Source organism: Vipera berus (genome assembly GCF_964194415.1).
Source record: "Vipera berus genome assembly, chromosome: 9".
Classification (NCBI taxonomy): domain Eukaryota; kingdom Metazoa; phylum Chordata; class Lepidosauria; order Squamata; family Viperidae; genus Vipera; species Vipera berus.
The window spans coordinates 23635625-23654820 of record NC_138212.1 but is presented as its reverse complement, the minus strand read 5'-3'; the positions used below and the strand labels follow the sequence as shown (position 1 = coordinate 23654820).

Genomic DNA, 19196 nt, shown 5'->3' with positions numbered 1-19196 from the left:
TAGTTTCAGCCATTTCCAAGCACGTGGGTTGCTCCCAGATGCTGACAGCTTTCACCTGCAAATCCCTTTTCCTGTAGTTTCATTATTTTCTTACTGCAAACCATCTGGGAAAATGGCAAAGGCAAGCAAGCCACGCATGAGGTGAGACTGGAAACTCTCAAGAGTTCCCCTCCCCTCCCTGGTACGCAGAGACAGACCAGGCTCACTGATCATTCTTTTATTCAGAGACCAAATTGCAAACTCCCATCGGATGAGGATTCCTTTGAACACTTAAATAAAAATAGATTTACATGTGCGCACACAAACACTCCCCAACCTACCTCACAGTTCCTAAACAAGTACAATACTCACAATCACAATAAGCAGATAGGACAATCTCCAAGAGCAATGTTCAGGGCAGGACGGGACACGGAAGGGCAGGACACGGCAGCCAAAGGGACTGCCTTGGCATAGACGGTGGCTGCCTTGCAGCGCATGAAACCTTCCTGGGACCTTAAACTGACCCCACCTCATTTCTTCTGCCCCAGTCAAAGAACTGCCATGAAGAAACTAAAACACCCACCGTAAAAAGTGCAATTCACTAGAACTCTGCTTGGACAAAGTCTTTTTCATTCGACCTGACTTGTTTCCTTCCATACATGAACTCCAGGCCTTTCATTCACATGGCAAGCCACAGCTAACCTCCCACCCTGCAAAAGCTCCTGGGGAGCAAATGACCTACAGCTGCCAGTAACTGTGCTCTGTCTTGGGCCTTTTGCCCAGTCCTTCCACTGCTTTAAGGGGGGGGACATTCCCCCCTCCTAAGAGTGCCTGAAATTCTCATCACCCTTTTTCTTGGCACTTCTGTATTTAGCTATCCTAACCAGACACTTCATTGCAGGGAGGTTACCATCACCTTGGCCTTCTGGAGTAGCCAATTCACATTTTGCCCTAAATTTCATGGGGAATCAATCACAGTGCATGTCTGCTCAGTTGTAAACCTTAAATACTAAGTGGGGGGGGGAGAGAAGGAATGAAGAGTGGAAAGGCATCAGAGTTGCCAGAACTACTGATGCTCCCTGCCACACTTCCTTTTCCTGTTCACCTTAGGAGCACAGCTAGTTCCCAGGTTGTAAGTTGGAAGGAACAAAAAGCAGCTTATTTACGTCTGTCACAGGTTACATCTGTCCCCAAACAGAGCATTCCTCCATAGAATTTCCAGTCCTTGGCAAGGGTCATTCATTGAAAGAGTCCCCTCTGGTGCCCTTTGCTTGCACCAACAGTTTATTTTTAATGCACTGGCCACCCAAGAATAATCTTTCTGGGGGCCCTCCAGAAATCTCCACCAATAGGGGTTGTCAGCACCATCCCTGGCTTTTTGGAAAAGCCAGTGCCTCTTCCTCTCCCGTCTTTAGAGCCCATTAATTATTACAATGTATTATTGGCAGAAGCAAAAATGAAAACAACCTGTACTTTTACATACGATTAGTACAGAAATATACTTTTTAGCAAGCGCGCAGGAATCTCAACCAGCCCTCCCCAACCAAAGCTTTTCAGAGGTGTGGGAATACAGCTCCCACATCCCCAGTCCTGCCCTTTGGCTGGCTGGAGGTGGGAATTTAATTAGAGATCCAGAGGGTGGATTTGTGCAGGGAACAATGGTCTAAGCAGGATTTCCAAACTTGGCAACTTTAAGACTAATGGACTCCCAGAATTCCCCAGCCAGCCAAAGCCCCAGCCAACTCTTCAATTCTGAGAGTTGAAGTCCACAAGTCTTAAAGCTACCAAGTTTGAAGACCCCTGATCTAAAGGGGGGGAGTTACAGTTTTTTTAAAATTTCCAAAAAGAAACCACAGGCTCCCCCTGGCCAAAAACAGTTGCATCTGGTAGTGAAGAAGTGATGGGGGGAAGGAGAGAAAAGAAATATTTCCTCTTTTCAGGCTTGGAGGGGAAATCTCAGGACACTGAGTGGAAAACACAGCCCTAGACCTGCCATCAAAAAGAGTTTCTGTAAAGATTTGTTGTGGGGGACACAATGGGGGGGAGGGGATATAGTTTTTTCTACCCTTAAGAGCAAATGCTAGTAATTTAAGACAATGGACCTTGCAGCTGTAGCCATCTGGATCTTGGATTCAGGCAGCCCATTAGAAGTTAAATTTGCTGCTGCCAGGTCTTGGGAACACCTCATGTCCAAGAAGAAAAGCACAGGCCAGGGGCTCCAGCCAGAGTAAACCCAGTAGATAGAGGTGGACATCTCCTGGCTTAGAAGCTAAGGCCCCTGGCCAAAGGGTCAACATCTGGGCTGGCTGTGCTGGTGCAAGTGCTGGGACAGGCACTTGCAGACTCATCTGGGCAAAGGCAGCAGCCTCCCTCAAGAGGGGGCTTGCAGGCCTAAAGAGAAAAGAAAGAGCACACAGCCAGGCAAAGGACGGGCTGACTAGTGCCCCAACCCTTCTACTTTTGCATGTCACACTGCAGCAGGAGGACAATTGAGGGGTCGCTCTTGGCTGCCTCCTTGAACTCTTCCAGGCTGATCTGGTCATCTTTATCCTTATCCATCTTGGTGAAGATCTTGTCGACCCGCTGCTGGGGTGTCAGCCCATCTTGATCCATCCGCATCATAATGACAGTGCCCACCATCTTGTAGATAGCCTGAAAGACAGATGGGAAAAATGAGCCATGGTTCTTCCAGTGCTGATCACAAGACTTAATCCCTACTTTGCTGCAATAAGCAGCCATAGACTGTGCATAGACTTCTGGACACCTGAAAGTAGGACCATCAGCATAGGACCAGCCTAAGGGAGATATGGTACCGTTATCTGCTCTTCATTTCAGGAAAGGACAACTTTGGGGGGATTGGGAACCACAAGATTTCCTGATTTTCCTGACTTTTGGTCAAGCCTATTTTATGGGGTTCCCAGGGAAAAAAATTATAAAGCTGTAGAAAATTGTGTCTGAGTGATGATCTGCTGTGACTTCACAACATAATTTCAGCTTGGCCACCCTGCATTGGCCTAATTATGAATACCAAGCCTGAGGTGGAAATCCACCCAAGAGAACTTCTGTTACCTCAATGATCTCTAGCATCTCTAAGCGTGTGATCTTCCCGTCCCCATCCAAGTCATACATCTCAAAGGCCCAATTCAACTTTTGCTCAAAGCTGCCCCTGGAAGTGACGGACAGAGCGCAAATGAACTCCCGGAAGTCAATGGTCCCATCTCCGTTCTTGTCAAATGTGCGGAAAGCGTGCTGGGCGAACTTGGATGCGTCACCATAGGGGAAAAACTGCAAGAGGAAAAATGGGAGAGGCGTCATCACAGGGGTTGCTGCCTCAGGTGAAACGCCTGCAGGTGCTCCAGCAGCAGAAACAGCAGCAGCAGCAGCATCCCATCCCTCAAGACCCTCACCCAATCAATGCTGAACAGGAACACTATTTCAAATTTGTTGCTTTTCCTAAGGTTCATTCCAGAAAGTCACAAATGACTTGAAAAGTGCATCCTATCCCTTGCAAAGCCAGTATAGTGACACGGCTAATCTGTTGGATTAGAAGTGATGAAGCTCAGATTTATTTATCTATTTATTTATGATATCCTGAGTCTTGGGTTCAAGTTCTCTCAAGAGCTCGCTAGGTAACCCAGAGCCAGTCACACTCTCCTGCCTCACAGGACTGATGTTACAGGACATAATGGCCACCTTGAGCTCCAGATGGGAGGCTTTACTGATAAGCCAACATTATCCAAGTGAACTTCATCGGACCTATAGCACTCAGAAAGTAGAACAGAATAGAACATTCTTTGTTGGGCAACTGTGATTGGACACACAAGGAATTTGTCTCATGTGCATGTGCTCTCACAAGCAACAAAGTGATAAATCATAAATCAAAAGATACAACCAACAAACTTCTTAAAATGGGACAGTAGAGCTTCCAACCTTTGTGGCTACTCCAGGAGCTTTGAAGTTCATACATCAAGAGAATGCCTGTGTCAAGGTTCCGACTAATGAAACAGTTCAAAGAATCTTCAGGCATTGTTTATTCTAAAAAGTCTATATAATAAGAACAACACGTCAGCATGGCATGAATGGGATGCCAAAATCTGAATTCTCCTCCCCGAACACATCATATCAAATAATTCCCTCCCTTAATTTAAATGTCATAAATCACATTCTCCAATTAGTTTAACATGCAAAGCTTCACTTCCGTTCTTGCCATTCCTTATCTTATTTAAAACAACCGGGGTAGCATTCTCCTCCCCCAGCCCCAGCTTCATTTAATTCAAAGCAAAACAGTTTAAAGGAAAAGGCTGCCTCTTATATTGTCAGAGCAAAAACATCCCATGTTTGCAGCGTTGACAGCCTGGTTGAAGCAAGCAGCCCTAACTCAGCTGCCCTCGCCCCTCCATGCCATACCTTGATGTAAAGTTGCTGGAATTCCTCCAAGTTGAGGATCCCTGTGGGGCAATCTTTCAAAAAGCCCTTGTACCATTGTTTCAGCTCTTGCTCATTAAATTCAGTGCTTCTCACCAGGTCATCCAGCATCTCTGGAGCCAACTTGCTGTTGTGCTTCCCCATTGTGACTTCTGGAAAGAGAAAAATGCTAGCCATGCCACTGCCCTGGCACAGTCTTCAGTTGCCTCTGGCTCCCTCTCTCTGTCATGTGCCCACTCTGGGTCATAAAGCTGCATGGGGTAGAATGTACCCCTTCATTTTCCCGGAGGACTGTTCCTCTGATGGTGCTACATATTTCATAATAAAAAGGGAGCCAAACGGTGATTCACTAACACCAGGAGAAAGACATGCCAGAAGGAATGCCTATACCTATACCTATACAAAGCCTACATCAGGGGTGTCAAACTGCCCGCCCATGGGCCAGATGCGTCACGCGCCCACCCCATTGCTGGCAATAGCAAAACTGTCCCAATACATTGCACGATGTCACATGATGTCACGAGTTTGACAGGTCTAGTCAACATTATTCTAGAATTAAGCCAATGGAACTGCTTTTTTTCAATTTTTCAATTTCTTTTTCAACTAAACATTTGGGGGAAAAACCAGTTTACTTGTTTTAATTCTTTAGAAATTTTTAAATTCATAATGATCTAAGAGGAAAAAAATAAAAAAAATCACAGAAAAAGAGACAGACATTTAAAACAGGGAAGATAGTGATGAATTTTTCTACAAAGGGTCAAAAACTTTTGTAAACTATTCTAAACTGACATTTTGCAACAGGGAAAATATTAATTTTTAAAACATTTTAATTTTTAACAAACAAAAAAATCATTGAAATAAAGACTGACGTTATAGCGACTTGCAAAATATGTCATATGTTTGAGCTTATGCCCACAAAAGACTCAACCTATATATGTATCAAATGTAAACTATATGATTTAGAAGAAAAAGTAAAGGGTCTAGAAGCAACTCCATCCACTCTAAAACTCAATGAACAAAGTAAGAATCCCCAACCTAAACAAGAAGATTACACCAAAATTAACACAATAGGAGCAAATAGCTTGAAAAAAATGACCCCATATGTGAACAAAATAAGAACACCAATACAGCCAAATTAAACACAGTAGGGAATAAAAAGCTTCAAAAAATGACCCTATATATGAGCCTAACAAGGAAGACCGATGGAAACATGTCACTTTTAGAAGAAAACAACAACCAAGAGCAAAGCCCCTACTATCTACTCCTAGCCCACTCCAGTGAAGCCCCTCTGGAACTGCTTTCATAGCCTCCCCCCAGAAGAAAATATGCAGATACCCTATAAAAGAGCAGACATCAATAGTCTCTAAAGAAAGAGAGACAACCCAGCAATCCTGTGACAGGCAGAATAGTATCCCAGACTTCCCTAGGGGGGAAAAAGGCGAATATTGGTGATAGGAGATTCAGTTCTTTGGGGAACAGAAACTATAGTCTGCAGACTGAATAGTCAGTCTAGGGAGGTATGTTGTCTCCCTGGAGCAAAAATCAAAGATGTAACTGAGTCCCTTTCTAAAATAATCAGCCCCATGGATTACTACCCCTTTCTTCTCCTATACGTGGGGGCCAATGACACAACAAAAACAATAACAAGAGATTACAAACAGCTAGGGAAGAAAGTTAAAGAATTAGCAGCTCAAGTGGTGTTTTCATCCACACTTCCAACAAAAGGCCAACATCCAATGAGGGAGCAAAGGATTTTAGAACCACTAACTGAAAAACTGGTGTCGTCAAGAGAACTTTGGTTTCCTAGACCGTGATCAAGACCTTTAGAACCTGATTCCAAGCACAAACCACTAGATAACCAATCATATAAGGAGGTAGGGAGTAAAGAAGAAGAAGAAGAAGAAGAAGAAGAAGAAGAAGAAGAAGAAGAAGAAGAAGAAGAAGAAGAAGAAGAAGAAGAAGAAGAAGAAGAAGAAGAAGAAGAAGAAGAGGAGGAGGAGGAGGCAGAACACTGTGAAGGAGAGAGTGATGGAAAAGATGGAAAACCTTGTTCCAAAGTAGGAGATAAAAGAAACATACCCAAGACCCATAAAGTACTCAAATGCGTATACACGAATGCTCAAAGTTTAGGGAACAAACAGGGTGAACTTGAAGTACTAATACATGAAGGCAGATATGATATGGTTGCCATTCCTGAAACATGGTGGGATGAAACTCATGACTGGAATTTACTGATGGAAGGGTACAAACTATTCAAAACAAACAGACATAACAAAAGAGGAGGTGGAGTTGCATTATATATAAAAGATCATTAAAGGTAAAGGTAAAGGTTCCCCCACACATGCGTGCTAGTCGTTTCCAACTCTAAGGGCCGGTGCTTATCTCCGTTTCAAAGCCGAAGAGCCAGCGCTTGTCTGAGGACGTCTCTGTGGTCATGTGGCCGGCATGACTAGACGCCAAAGGTGCACGGAACACTGTTACCTTCCCACTCTAGTGGTCCCTATTGTTCTACTTGCATTTTTACGTGCTTTCGAACTGCTAGGTTGGCAGAAGCTGGGACGAGTAACAGGCGCTCACTCTGTTACGCAGCACTCCGGATTCAACCCGCCAAACTGCCGACCTTCTGATCAACAAGCTCAGCATCCTAACCCACTGAGCCACTGCATCCCTAAAAGATCATTACATCTCTACAAATCCACAAAAATGAAAAACTCCTAGAAGCAGTGGGCAAGGCTCCATCTTAGGTACTCTTCAATATCTTGAAGATATGACTTTAGATGAGGGAATAGAAGGGGAACTCATCAAATTTACAAGTGATACTAAACTGTCAGGAATAGCCAACACCCCAGAAGACGAGCTCAGGATCCAAAAATATTTTGATAGACTTGAACAATGGGGCCTGTTCAACAGCATGAAATTTAAGGTGGAGAAAAGCAAAGTTTTACACTTAGGCAGGAAAAACCAAAGGTACAAATACAGATTAGGTGAAACCTGGTTCAAAAACAGTAAACTGTGAGAGGGAGCTTGGAGTCCTAGTGGAGGATCACTTAAACTTGAGCCAGCAGTGTGCGGCAACAGCCAAAAAAGCTAATACAATTCTTGGTTGTATAAACAGAGGTATAGAATCAAAATAATGTAAAGTATTAGTACCACTTTATAAAGCCTTAGTAAGACCATACCTGGAATACTGCATCCAGTTTTGGTCACATTATAAAAAAGATGTTGAGACTTAGGAAAAAGTGCAAAGAAGAGCAACTAAGATGATTAAGGGCCTGGAGCCTAAAACATATGAAGAATGGTTGCAGGATTTGGGTTTGGCTAGAGAAAAGAAGGACTGGGGTGACATGATAACAGTATTCCAATATTTGAGGGGTTGCCACAAAGAGGAGGGGGTCAACTTATTTTCCAAAGCACCAGAAGGCAAGACAAGAAACAATGGATGGAAACTAATCAAAGAGAGAAGCAACCTGGAATTAAGGAGAAACTTCCTAACAGTGAGAAAAATTAACCAGTGGAACAGCTTGACTTCAGAAGTTGTGGGTGCTTCATCAGTGCAGGTTTTTAAGAAAAGACTGGACAACCACTTATCTGGAATGGTATAGAGCAGAGGTCCCCAACCTTTCTCAGTTGGTGGACTGGAGGGAAAGGGAGGGGGAAGCACACACACAATGCAAACTGGGTGGCACTAGCGCCCACATGACACAGTAGCCCTGTATTCTGTTCCAGCCTACTACCGGCCCTGCAGAAAAGGCAGGGACAACCCCTTTGCAAAAGGCTGGAAGTAAGCCCGCCAAATTTATTTACACAAAACAGATCCAAAACAGAGCAAAACAAAATACGAACCACTAAAACAGGAGCTATTCAAACGGTTGCCTTCAGCAAACCAGCCCTCCCACACATTCCCCTTTTAAACAGTTCAAGGCGTGGCTTCTCTCTGCCTCCTTCCGAGGTGCCCCATTGCCTTCCTCTGTTTACTCCTGATTGACTGCCTCCTGCGTCGGGCGTCCTTGAACAGGGCCAGCTGTGGGTCATCTTCATCCACGCTGTCAGGCTCACACAGCTGGGTCTGTGTAGTAACCAGATGGGAGGGGCCTGGCTGAGAGCTCTGCGAAGCCTCAGAACTGTCCTCTGCAGGCTCTCCAAACCCCTCCTCCTCCTCCTCCTCTGAATCGTCCGACCCAACTGCCGAACCCACAGGCTGACCCTGAATCACAACACCCTGCCCCATTTTTGCCACACAGGTGCTAGCGCCCTGTTTTCACCACGTGGTGCCCCATTTAGGCCATGTGTGCCCCATTTTTACCGCATGGCACCCATTTTCACCATGCGGTGCCATTTTTGCTGTGCAGTACCCCATTTAGGCCGTGTGGTGCCGTTTTTGCTGCACAGCATCCCACTTAGGCCACACAGCACCCCATTTAAGCTGTGCGGCCTTGCACTAGTACAAGTGGTGGTGAGTGCATGTACACACATGCACGCACTGGCTGGCCTGTCCCGAGGCCCAGTGGCCAGTAGGCCACGGCTCAGTAGTGGACCACGGCCCATAGGTTTGGGTACCCCTTGAGCAGGGGATTGGACTAGGAGACCTCCAAGGTGCCTTCCAGCTCTATTCTGGTTAAGATTATTAGGATGAAAGTTTGTTCTCCGAGCTTTTGGGTTGGTTTCTGAGCATTTTGTTACCAGGCTAGGTAACATCCTCAGTGGCGTAAGATTACTAGGTTTGCCATCTGAACAATGACACAGAGAGAAAAGCAAAACCGATCTTCAGCATTTGGGCAGCAAATAGTTCTTTGAGGTTGAACAACAGCATTGCCAACTTCAGCAACTCACTTGACAACCAATCAAACCATGAGGTAAGGAGTGGTGAGAAGGAAGGGGAACTCCGATATAAAACAGGACACGATACCAAGGATGCATTTGGTTAATATAATGCATGTGGTTAATATAAAAGGAAAAAGGAATGACGTTGCCATAGGTGTATACTACACACCATCCAATCGAGGAAATAAATGAACATTTTGCTACTAATTTATACAATAACAGAGCTTGAAGATCTTTGAGTCCAGCCCCCTGCACAAGCAGGAGACCCTGCCATTCCAGACAAATGGCTGCCCAGTCTCTTCTTAAAAGCCTCCAGTGATGGAGCACCCACAACTTCTGAAGGCAAGGAGTTTCACTGGTTAATTGTTCTCATGTCAGGAAGTTTAATTCCAGGTTGCTTCTCTCCTTAATGGGTTTCCATCCATTGTTTCTTGCCTTGTCATCTGGTGCTTTCAAAAATAATTGACCCCCTCTTCTTTATAGCTGCTCAAGTATTGAAATATTCCTATCATGTCACCCCTTTGGGGGACCCTGCAGCCCTCTCCCCACTGGCCAGGGTGCCTGGCTGGGACGCTTCAGGCTTCCTCCTCGCAGCCCCATGCCAGTAGACTAGAGGAAACAGCTCCCTGGGAGAAAGCCCCCCCCTGCAAGCCGAACACTTGGGGGATCAAGAGAGGGCTTTGGCCCAGAGGGATGGTGCCCCCTAATTCTGGGGAGGGCCCTACCCCCTTTGCAAAAGGAAAGCTGCTGCTAAACCGCCGCCTCCACTTCTGAGTTCAGTTTCTCTTCCACGCTCTCCTTTCAGTGCCAAGGAACTGACAACTCAGCGCTTAATGTATTTACCCTTCTCTCTTGAAAGGCACATTTCTTCCAACCTCCAGGGAAGTTAAGGGCCAGGAGAGGAAATCTTGTTTTTCTGGTCAGGTCTTTGTCCTGATAGGGCCCGGAAGCCCTTGTGCCAACTGGCCCCGAGAATCACAATTCCTTCTTCGCCAGCCACCGTGGACCATAATGGCTCATTTTATGCCCGTTCCACAAGTCCCCAGCCACAGGCGAGCGACGCAGATGGGCATAGAGAGGAATTTGGCCTGCAGACCAAAGACTGACCCGAGAAACGCCACTTCTTGGCGCCCAGTCTGTGTAGTCCAGCAGCAAAACTGTGACCCAAACAGCTTTCTCCTTGCGGCGGTTCTGCAGCAAGTGAGGTCTGAAGATATACTGCCCCTGAACTTGGATGTTTCACCACCATGCCTAATAACGGTTGTGCCTTTACTAGGGCAATTGCCCTGTTTTGTGAGGACAACTTTTATGATTTGCTGTGTGACATTTTGGGCAATGCAGGTAGATTTGCAGACTTACAACCGTTCATTTGCTGGCCGTTTGAGCCCGCAACGGCACTGAAAAAAAGTGACTTATGACCATTCCTCACACTTACGATCCCTGCAGCCTCCCCAGGATCATGTGACCAAATTTTGGGTGCTGGCAACTGGCATGTACCTAGGGCAGTCTCAGCACCCAAGTCTCCTCATCACCACTTGCAAAGGGAACTGGGGAAGCCAGATTCCCTTCACAACAGCCGTGATTCACTTAATGGCCATGGCAAAAAATTGTAAAACCGTGTGTGACTCATTTAAGGACCACCTTGCTTAGCAACCAAAATGTCTCAGTTGCGGTGATAAATTGAGGCCTGCAGTACTGCAGTACGTTTAGTACTGCAGGTATCACCAGTTCAGCCATTTTTTGCAAAGGCCTTGCGAGAAAGATGTCTGATCTTTTTCCAAAAAATAAATAATAAAATAAAATAAAATAAAGATAAAGAAATAATAAAATAAAATAAAGTAAAACAAAGTAATAAAATAAAATAAAAATCTATCAGGCTCCCAAACAGGAGGAAAACATTCCAGGCCAAAACCTGAACTGCTGCAAGTCAGAACAGTTTATTTGTGGCAAACATTTGACTTGTCTGCCTATGATATACAATCTGTACATGCCCCGATATAGAGACGGGCGTTTTTCCATTGCTTTGTGCAACCCAGGACTTGCTGTTAAAGAGACAGGATCCAAGACTCAGCTTCACTCAGTCCTACGCAGATTTAATCCTGTGTGGGTCCAGCAAGTGAATGACCAAGAAAGTGTAATAGTAGAATTGGGGGGGGGGGAGAAGAGACAAATGAAGTTTCCAAACATAAATTAACCAGTTTTAAATCTCTTGGAAAGTCTATTTTACAAGTACAAAAACAGATATAAATAAGTTACACTGTACGGAACAGGCCAGTCTTCATAAAAGTCTTAGCTGCACTTATGCATTCCATGCGTCTCTTTACCTCTACTGTATTTCGTCCAGAACCTCTTTATTGGGGGGGGGCGCTTTGTTTATCACACCTTTTTGCCAGGCGCTGGACACCACACTCTGTTTTCCAATTTTTCCCAGGCAACAACCCTGCAAGTAGGCTGGCTGTCACCAAGTGGCCAAAGTCAGGGGGTTTTTAGGCCCACCTCCTCCCACTCCTTAACCAGTACCTCAGAGGGCTGACCAGTTTTGTGGGAACCACTGTCTTCTCTGGCAAAGTCTAAGGAGGTGGAAACGAGTTGCTTTTTGAGGCTCCGCTGAGGGATGGCTGCTTTGCACCCTCAGATTCCTTCTCTTCTCTCCCAGGCTAGATACCTGGTGGATGATCTTCAGAGGGCAGAAAAGGAACAGCAGCCATTTCACCGTCCCCTTCCTCTGTTGCACATGGCAACAGATGCTGTGGCTGTCATGGCAACTGCTGCACTGTTGCAAGATTGACCCCTGCAGCAGCAGCAGCAAACATCTCCCCTGAAGCAACTGCCCAGCTGGCCCTTTCATCCATGCGCCCCTCTTCCTTCTTGTCCCTGCTCTGTTATGACCAAGCAAAGCTGCCACAGGGACCCCCTTCTGATGGTCCCTGCGGCTCCAGGCAAGAGGTTGCTGCCATTTTGAAAGTCTTCTCGATCCTAACTTGCAAGGCCCGTTTTCAGTGGAACCAAAGATGGGGCAGCCAATTTTTTGGGGAAGGGATGGCTCTCCTTCACTGGGTGCAGTTAAGCATAAGCTGCACCACCATCTGTCACACATGCTTCAACAGGGATTCTGTCACCAAACAGTGAGTTAGTCTTGGTAGCCACACTGACTCCTCTCATTGCTGCTATGTCTGTACTCAACACTCTTCAGGTCAAATATATAAAGCACTGCATTGATTGGTAACATAAAGAAATACAAGGTGGATTCATAGGAGCTTAAGCTTAACTTGCAAACATCTAAGATTGTGCTCAGCATCCAAAACAGAGCAGGCAATCCTCAAAAAACATTACAGAACATCTCACGGGACTGGAGGTACTACCACCTCTGAATCCTCAGGCTCTTTAGGGATCTTGCAAAAAAGGCCTGCCAGATAAAATGTCTGGCTAGTTGAATTTGCAGGTTCTCAACTGTGCTACCAAAAAAAAGCAAAATGGAAGGAGCCCTGTAGCCCTACCTGAGCAGAAGACTAGGAGAACCTTTTTCAGAACTGGAGGCTTCCTTGATTTGCAATGCAGCTTTCTGCTGAAAGACTGGAAAGAGAAATGTTTATTTGTTAAGGCATCTATATGCATATATGGGAGGGGGAGGGGGAATTGCCGTTTTCCAAGGAACTCCCACAGGTTCTACTCCCCACCCATGAAGGCAAGCAGATATGCTGCAGTCAACTCTTCCAACCAGCATGTCAAGCAGGCTCTCCGTTCTGTCTAACTGGGCCACTGCTTCAGATGCCAATCCTGCCCTTGCTGTCTCCATACCCCCAGCAGCCAGGTATCTGGAAGTCAACAGTTCACCTGATGGACCGTCATGCCCATCTCTCTGGGCTGCCTTCCAGTTCCCCATCAGCATCTGACATCACTGTGCTATTTAATATGCCTATAATGGCTGCCAGGTTCCATGCTGTTTTGCCCATCGTCCTTCTTGGCACAGGTGTGCTTGTCCACCCTTGGAAGGCAAGCACAGCCCCAAAGGCATGTCCGGCTCCGCCAATCCCCTACCCTTTCTTGTTTGACCCATGCACTTTCTATGCTGGTAGAGGTAGGGGGCTGGACTGATTTTCTGAATTTTGCTTCAGGAACCATAACAGGAGTGGCCATTTGCATAATTCCATGTAAGACAATGAAAAAAATGGTCTGGTAAGGATGCAGTTTTGTCTTGCCTTTAAAATCCTGGGTCTCTCTGAGTTACAGCTAGACATGGTGCTCTTAAAACCAAAACCAAAAGGCAAACACCACTTTGCTTGAGGTGTCATTTTGCTATAAGTGGTTGGGTCCCTCCCAGTGGCAGTTTGTACAGACTTCTATGACAGGTAAGGAAGACCTGGGAAGGGGCCCCAGAAATAGCCTTCAAAGCACCCAAAGTCCCACATCACTGAGCCCTCACATTCAGCCAGAGATTCCCTTCCTTGGCTTTCTCTGCATATTGGTTATTTTCTCCATAATCAAGCTGGACAAACACTGAAGCCAAAAATAGGCAAGAAGGGTAAAAAAAATCAGTTACGCCACCAAACTCCTCCAGAGAGAATCTCCAGCAGACACAGGAATGTCCTGACTGGGGCTGACCATCTTGCCTTGGATGACAGAGACTCTAACCCAAAGAGATGCCCATGGAAGGGCGAGGGGCAAGGTCTTCAAATGACAAGGTCAGCCTCTCCAAATTCACCACTCTGGGAGCCAACAGACACAACCCTCATCCAGCATGTCCAAAGACTGGCAAAGAGAAGAGTCACGTCAGTCCGTGGTGGCCCAAGAGCAGGAGAAACTGGGCAGCTGATACCTTTTAATAATTGCTTAGTGGAAAAAGCTACTCATCTGCTGCTTCTTAGGCTCCCTCTGAGGTTTCGTGTTGGATCCGTGATCTCAGAATCAATCGGAGAAGGGCCCTTTAAGGTCAGTAAGCCCACCCTTGGGCTCAGTCCACAGGCCAGCACCCATGACAGATGACTGTCCAGTTTCTCCTTGGACCCATCTAGGAAGGGGACACCATGGACTCCCTGGGAAATTGGCTCAGCTCTCAACCTGCCCTTCCTCTTGAGAATCTTTTCCCCAACATTCAGTTGGAACCTGCCTTGCTCTTGTGGAGCGCTAGACACGAGTCATGCTCATCCTCTTGGGATCTCTTTTGGGGAGCTGGAGGCTTTTCAGTAGGAAAGAGTTGAGCTATGACACCCTCAGGATTGCGGTGCATTCACAGCAGGAGCCACAAAACACTCCGCCCCCTCCACTTTGCCAAGGAGAAAACAAGGCTGATCTAATCTGGCTTACAAAATGTTCTGAACACGAGAAAATGCTCCAAAATGACTCCCTATTCTGGCTACTGCTGGGCATTTGCTTGACAACTGAGATCCCTGCTCAGACCTCCAGGAATTCACCCTCAAAACTCAAGGTGGAACAGTGCCATCAAGGGACCTCTCTACCCCTTCCCTCTGACATGCCCTCATCCACACTTCTGCAGGCTGTTTTCTTGGTCTGTTTTCCAGCCTGGCATTTCCCAGCTTGGTGCCCAGCGACATCAACAGTCTTGGTGCTCAGACTGTTAAGGGCTCAGTGATGCAAGCAAGCTTGTGATTGCTTGTGATCCAAATGACTGCATAACCGATACAGAGTTCAACTTAGTGTTCTAAGTTAGCTGGCTATTCTCTGGGTTCGCATAAACCACTCAATCAGAAACAAAATCCAGTGGTGGGGGCCCATTCACTGAGACCCCCTCCAAAAGTCTGTTGTGTTAATGCAGCTGGCTCAGGTTTGTAACTGATCCATCTAAATATGCTTATGAAGTCCTCCTGTACAACCACTTGTAAAATAAGGCATTCTGCCCATACTCACCCCACATCTAGGGGTCTCTCTCCATTGCTGAACCCAAGACTTCTTCCCTAGCAGATGACCCTGGCCACTTTCACCCCCTCACCCCCAGGCTGGATAAGATGTATAACTGGCTCTTGAAGACGGGTCAGAGGAGAGCAGGCCCACCACTGCCCCCCTCCAAGGGAAGGCTCTGGCTGACTCTTCCAGTTCCCTGCCCAAAGACAGCCCAGGGGGGCAATTACAGTCAGACCGGCTCATGGTGAGCCAACCGGGCCACCGACTCAGTCAATTAAGAGGACCCAGAGTGGTAGTCAGTCAGCTTCATTTTCATGTAGAAGATGTTCACACAGTTGTTCACATTGAGGTTGGCTGCATCAGCAAAGGAGGAGCAGAGCACAAACTGGATTTCCAGAAGAGGCTTTGTGGGCTTCAGGCTACTGTCCTTGGAAATGCAGGCATGAGGGTCGCAGACCCAAGACCCCCTTGCTTGCCTCCCTCAGGAGCTTCCTGCTGCAAGGGGTGTGTATGTGCGTGAGACACAACAATGGTTTGCTCGCCCACCCCATCTGCCCATCTGCAAGTTTTTTGGACACAGCAAGAGTCTTTTTATCAATCCCTCTGCCTGACTAATTGTTGCAAAGACCCTGATGGATAAGGAAAGCCCTTAGGGGAGTGGGGAAGAGCTGTGTGACCTTTTGAATGCAGAGAAGCAGGTTACAGTCAAAGGTCAGCACTTCCTTCTCTAGCCATTGTAAAAATAGCTGGAAAATAGGAAAATGCCTCTCCCCACCCCCACCCCCGACTTCAGACAACAGTTTTGTCATTTCTCTCCTTGGCTGAGAAGAGGCAACATCGCAGCTCCTTTGCCTCCCCCTCCCCCGGTTTGCAAAGGCAAGAACCTTACCCCCCCACCCCCACGCCAGACAGACAGAGATGCCCTACGGCCAGGCACGGGCTTGCCGCAAAGGACTGGGAGAAGGGGCGTAGGGGACGGGCGGGCAGGCAGACGGGTGGAGCCCAAGGGGGCTTGGCGGGGGAGTGAGAAGGGGACCGCATCGATCTCCGCCTTCCCTCGGGCCGGAAGGCAGCGCCTGCTTCGCCTTCCAGCGCTCGGCTCCAGAACCGCCGAGGAAGCCTGAAGGCGTGAGGCGCGTGTCTCCCCGGCACCCACCTGCGCGCTCCTGGGCCCGGGGGTGGTCTGCGGAGCCCTAGGGCAGGAATCCGCCGCACCCCCACGAGGAAGAGGCGCCGCAGCCGCCAGCGGCGGAAGCTCCCGAGCTCCAGAAGCGCCGGCGCCGCAGCTCACCTGGCGGGCGCGGGTCTGCTCCTCGGCCGGCTGCTTGCCTGCCCTCCCTCCCTCGGAGGCGCGCCCGGTGCGGAGCCGGAGCCGCGGGAACAGCGAGCGCTCCACGGGGAAGCCGAGGAGGAGCTCCGCCGCGCTGAGCCCCACCTGCGCCGCCGCTTCGGCACCTTCCTTGCCCGCCTCGCCTGGAGCAGAATGTGGCGCGCCCGGCGCCCGCCCGCCGCCTCCGCGCGGAGCCTCATTGGCTGCGCCGAGTGGCAGTCACCCCTCTTTCGCTCCCGGAGGGGCGACTCCTCGCCCGGGCAGCGGAGGGGTCCGGAGCCCCGGCAAAGCAGCAGCCTTGCGCTCGGCCGAGGCAGGAGCGGGCAGGGGTTGCCCTGAGGCGGGGCAGCCCTTCGGAGCGCTTGGTAGTCCGAGGGGCCGGCGGCAGGGGCTGCTCGCTGCGCGGACTCCGTTCCTGCAGGAGCGGCCGAGGGCCGTCGAACCTGCTCAGGCGGGCGGCTCGGTCGCCGCGGCGAGAAGGCTGCCTAGTCACAAGATGGCTGCCGGAGGGGGAGAGTATGGAAGGCGGCCCAGATTCACCTGAAGGCTCCTTGCCGCAGCCCTCCCCCTCGCTCTGCCCCTTTTCTGAAAATTGGGGGGGGGGCACCGGCAATAAAGAACGTGCAGGTGCTCGCTAGCCGTTTCCCACGCAGCTTCGAGTTTTTGAAAAACTGAAATAATTTTCCATTAGAAGCAGTCGACTCAGGAAACCCTTAGGTGGAGGGGGAACCCAGCAAGGACAGGGATGGGTCTGCAGGTGAATTGGCAGCCCAGCTGCAAAGCCTGTTTATGAATCTCATTGCCTAGAACAGCCCCTTTGCTCCACCATGGCTTTGGGTTTGGCCTGGGATATGTGTGTCCTACCGCCTCTGTCTTATGACCGTTTTTCACACTTAAAATTATTGTCGCATCTCCATGGTCACGTGATCAAAATTCAGACACTTGGCAATTGGTTCATATTTATGACGTTTGCAATGTTCTGGGCTCACGTGATCACTTTTTGTGACCTTCTGACAAGCAAAGTTAATGGGAGACCTAGGTTCACTTCACAACTGTATGACTGAGTTAACAACTGCACCAATTCACTTAACAACTGTGGCAAGAAAGGTCATAAAATGGGGCAAAACTCACCAATTATATCACTTAGCAACATGTTTTGGGCTCAATTGCAATCATAAATCGAGGACTACCTGTAATGTTCAAGCACAATTTTTAGAAACGTTCAGGTGCCCAGGAAGGTGAGCTGAAACTGCTTAAAGACTAATTCAAAACATGATAGTGCCACAGCCCTCTTCATCTCTTCCATTGTGCACAGCCAACCTAGACCAGTCTTTCAGTGCTCATTAAAGCAACGGAGGCTGCCAGTCACAAGAGTTGCCATTCCCATGTGCAAAGTTACAAGGAGAAAGAGAGGAGGGAGCAGCAGGTGCATCACTGCCAGTGTCAACTCTACAATAAGCATGGCTGCAGTGATTTTTTTCTTCTCATTCTAGGTTGCCACATAGACCGGAGGGGGGTTGCCCAGGTGTTTCTTTAGTCAAAATAATCTTCTGTCTTGTGGGGACCAAGGTCATCTGCTGCTCCCGCGACCAGGAAAAGCTTCAATCCAATACCTGAACTACCCTCTACCGAGCCGATCATCCCCTCCCTGAAGGATTGGATCGCACAACTCCAAAACACCTGCCCAGTTGTGAGAAAAGCTTTAGACAAGGCTAGGGAAGCATATAAGTTCCAGGCAGATCAGAAACGAACTGAGCCCAAACCATTCCAAGTGGGGGGGAAAGTATACCTGTCTACTAGATACCTGAAATCCCTGCAGCCCTCTAAAAAACTAGGACCAAAGTTTGTGGGACTTTTCCCCATTAAAAGGAAATCAATCTGGTAACAGTACAATTAGAGCTCCCTAAGACACTTAGACAGCTTCACCCAGTATTTCACTGTAGTCTCTTAAAACATGAATTGAATTTGCCTTTAAGGTCAGCTGCAGCCCCTCCTCCTTTTCCAATCATGGTAGAAGGAGAGCAGCATTTTGAAATCAAGGACATTTTAGACTCTAGGAAATATGGTTCTGTTGTTGTTGTTGTTGTTAGCTGCGAAGTCGTGTCCGACCCATCGCGACCCTATGGACAACATTCCTCCAGGCCTTCCTGTCCTCTACCATCTTCTGGAGTCCATTTAAGCTCACACCTACTGCTTCAGTGACTCCATCCAGCCACCTCATTCTCTGTCGTCCCCTTCTTCTATTGCCCTCGATCTTTCCCAGCATTAGGCTCTTCTCCAGTGAGTCCTTCCTTCTCATTAGGTGGCCAAAGTACTTGAGTTTTAGCTTCAGGATCTGGCCTTCTAAAGAGCAGTCAGGATTGATCTCCTCTAGGACTGACCGGTTTGATCGCCTTGCGGTCCAAGGGACTCGCAGGAGTCTTCTCCAGCACCACAGTTCAAAGGCCTCAATTCTTTGGCGCTCAGCCTTTCTTATGGTCCAACTTTCACTGCCATACGTTGCAACTGGGAAGACCATAGCCTTAAGCCTTAAGTTAAATAGGCAGGGCGACAGTATACAGCCTTGCCGGACTCCTTTCCCAATTTTGAACCAATCAGTGGTTCCGTGTCCAGTTCTCACTGTTGCTTCTTGACCCGCATATAGGTTTCTCAAGAGACAAATAAGATGGTCTGGTACTCCCATCTCTTTAAGAACTTGCCACAGTTTGTTATGATCCACACAATCAAAGGCTTTAGCATAGTCAATGAAGCAGAAGTAGATGTTTTTCTGGAACTCCCTAGC

At 47.9% G+C, this 19196-nt stretch overlaps 1 protein-coding gene and 1 long non-coding RNA gene across 6 annotated transcripts in view; one reads left to right on the top strand and one right to left on the bottom strand.

The window, feature by feature from the left end:
• Positions 1-208: 208 nt before the first annotated feature.
• On the bottom strand, positions 209-16881 carry HPCAL4 (hippocalcin like 4). Of its 4 annotated transcripts, none has more exons than XM_081334500.1 (5): positions 16376-16881; positions 12723-12798; positions 4387-4556; positions 3049-3264; positions 209-2631 (listed from the first exon to the last, which is right to left on the bottom strand). In XM_081334500.1, the coding sequence occupies exons 3-5, from the start codon at positions 4546-4548 to the stop codon at positions 2434-2436; spliced, it is 576 nt and encodes a 191-aa protein (XP_081190626.1). In that variant the 5' UTR covers positions 4549-4556; positions 12723-12798; positions 16376-16881; the 3' UTR covers positions 209-2433. The 4 variants fall into 4 exon arrangements, with proteins under 4 accessions (XP_081190626.1, XP_081190628.1, XP_081190627.1 ...); XM_081334502.1 differs by having other exon boundaries at positions 16520-16881; XM_081334501.1 differs by having other exon boundaries at positions 16241-16376.
• LOC308671968 overlaps positions 16882-19196 on the top strand; it is a 37042-nt gene continuing 34727 nt past the window's right edge. For both annotated transcript variants that reach the window (XR_014027316.1, XR_014027317.1), the window contains exon 1: positions 16882-18490. This is a non-coding gene — a long non-coding RNA (uncharacterized lncRNA). The remainder of the gene's footprint in view (positions 18491-19196) is intronic.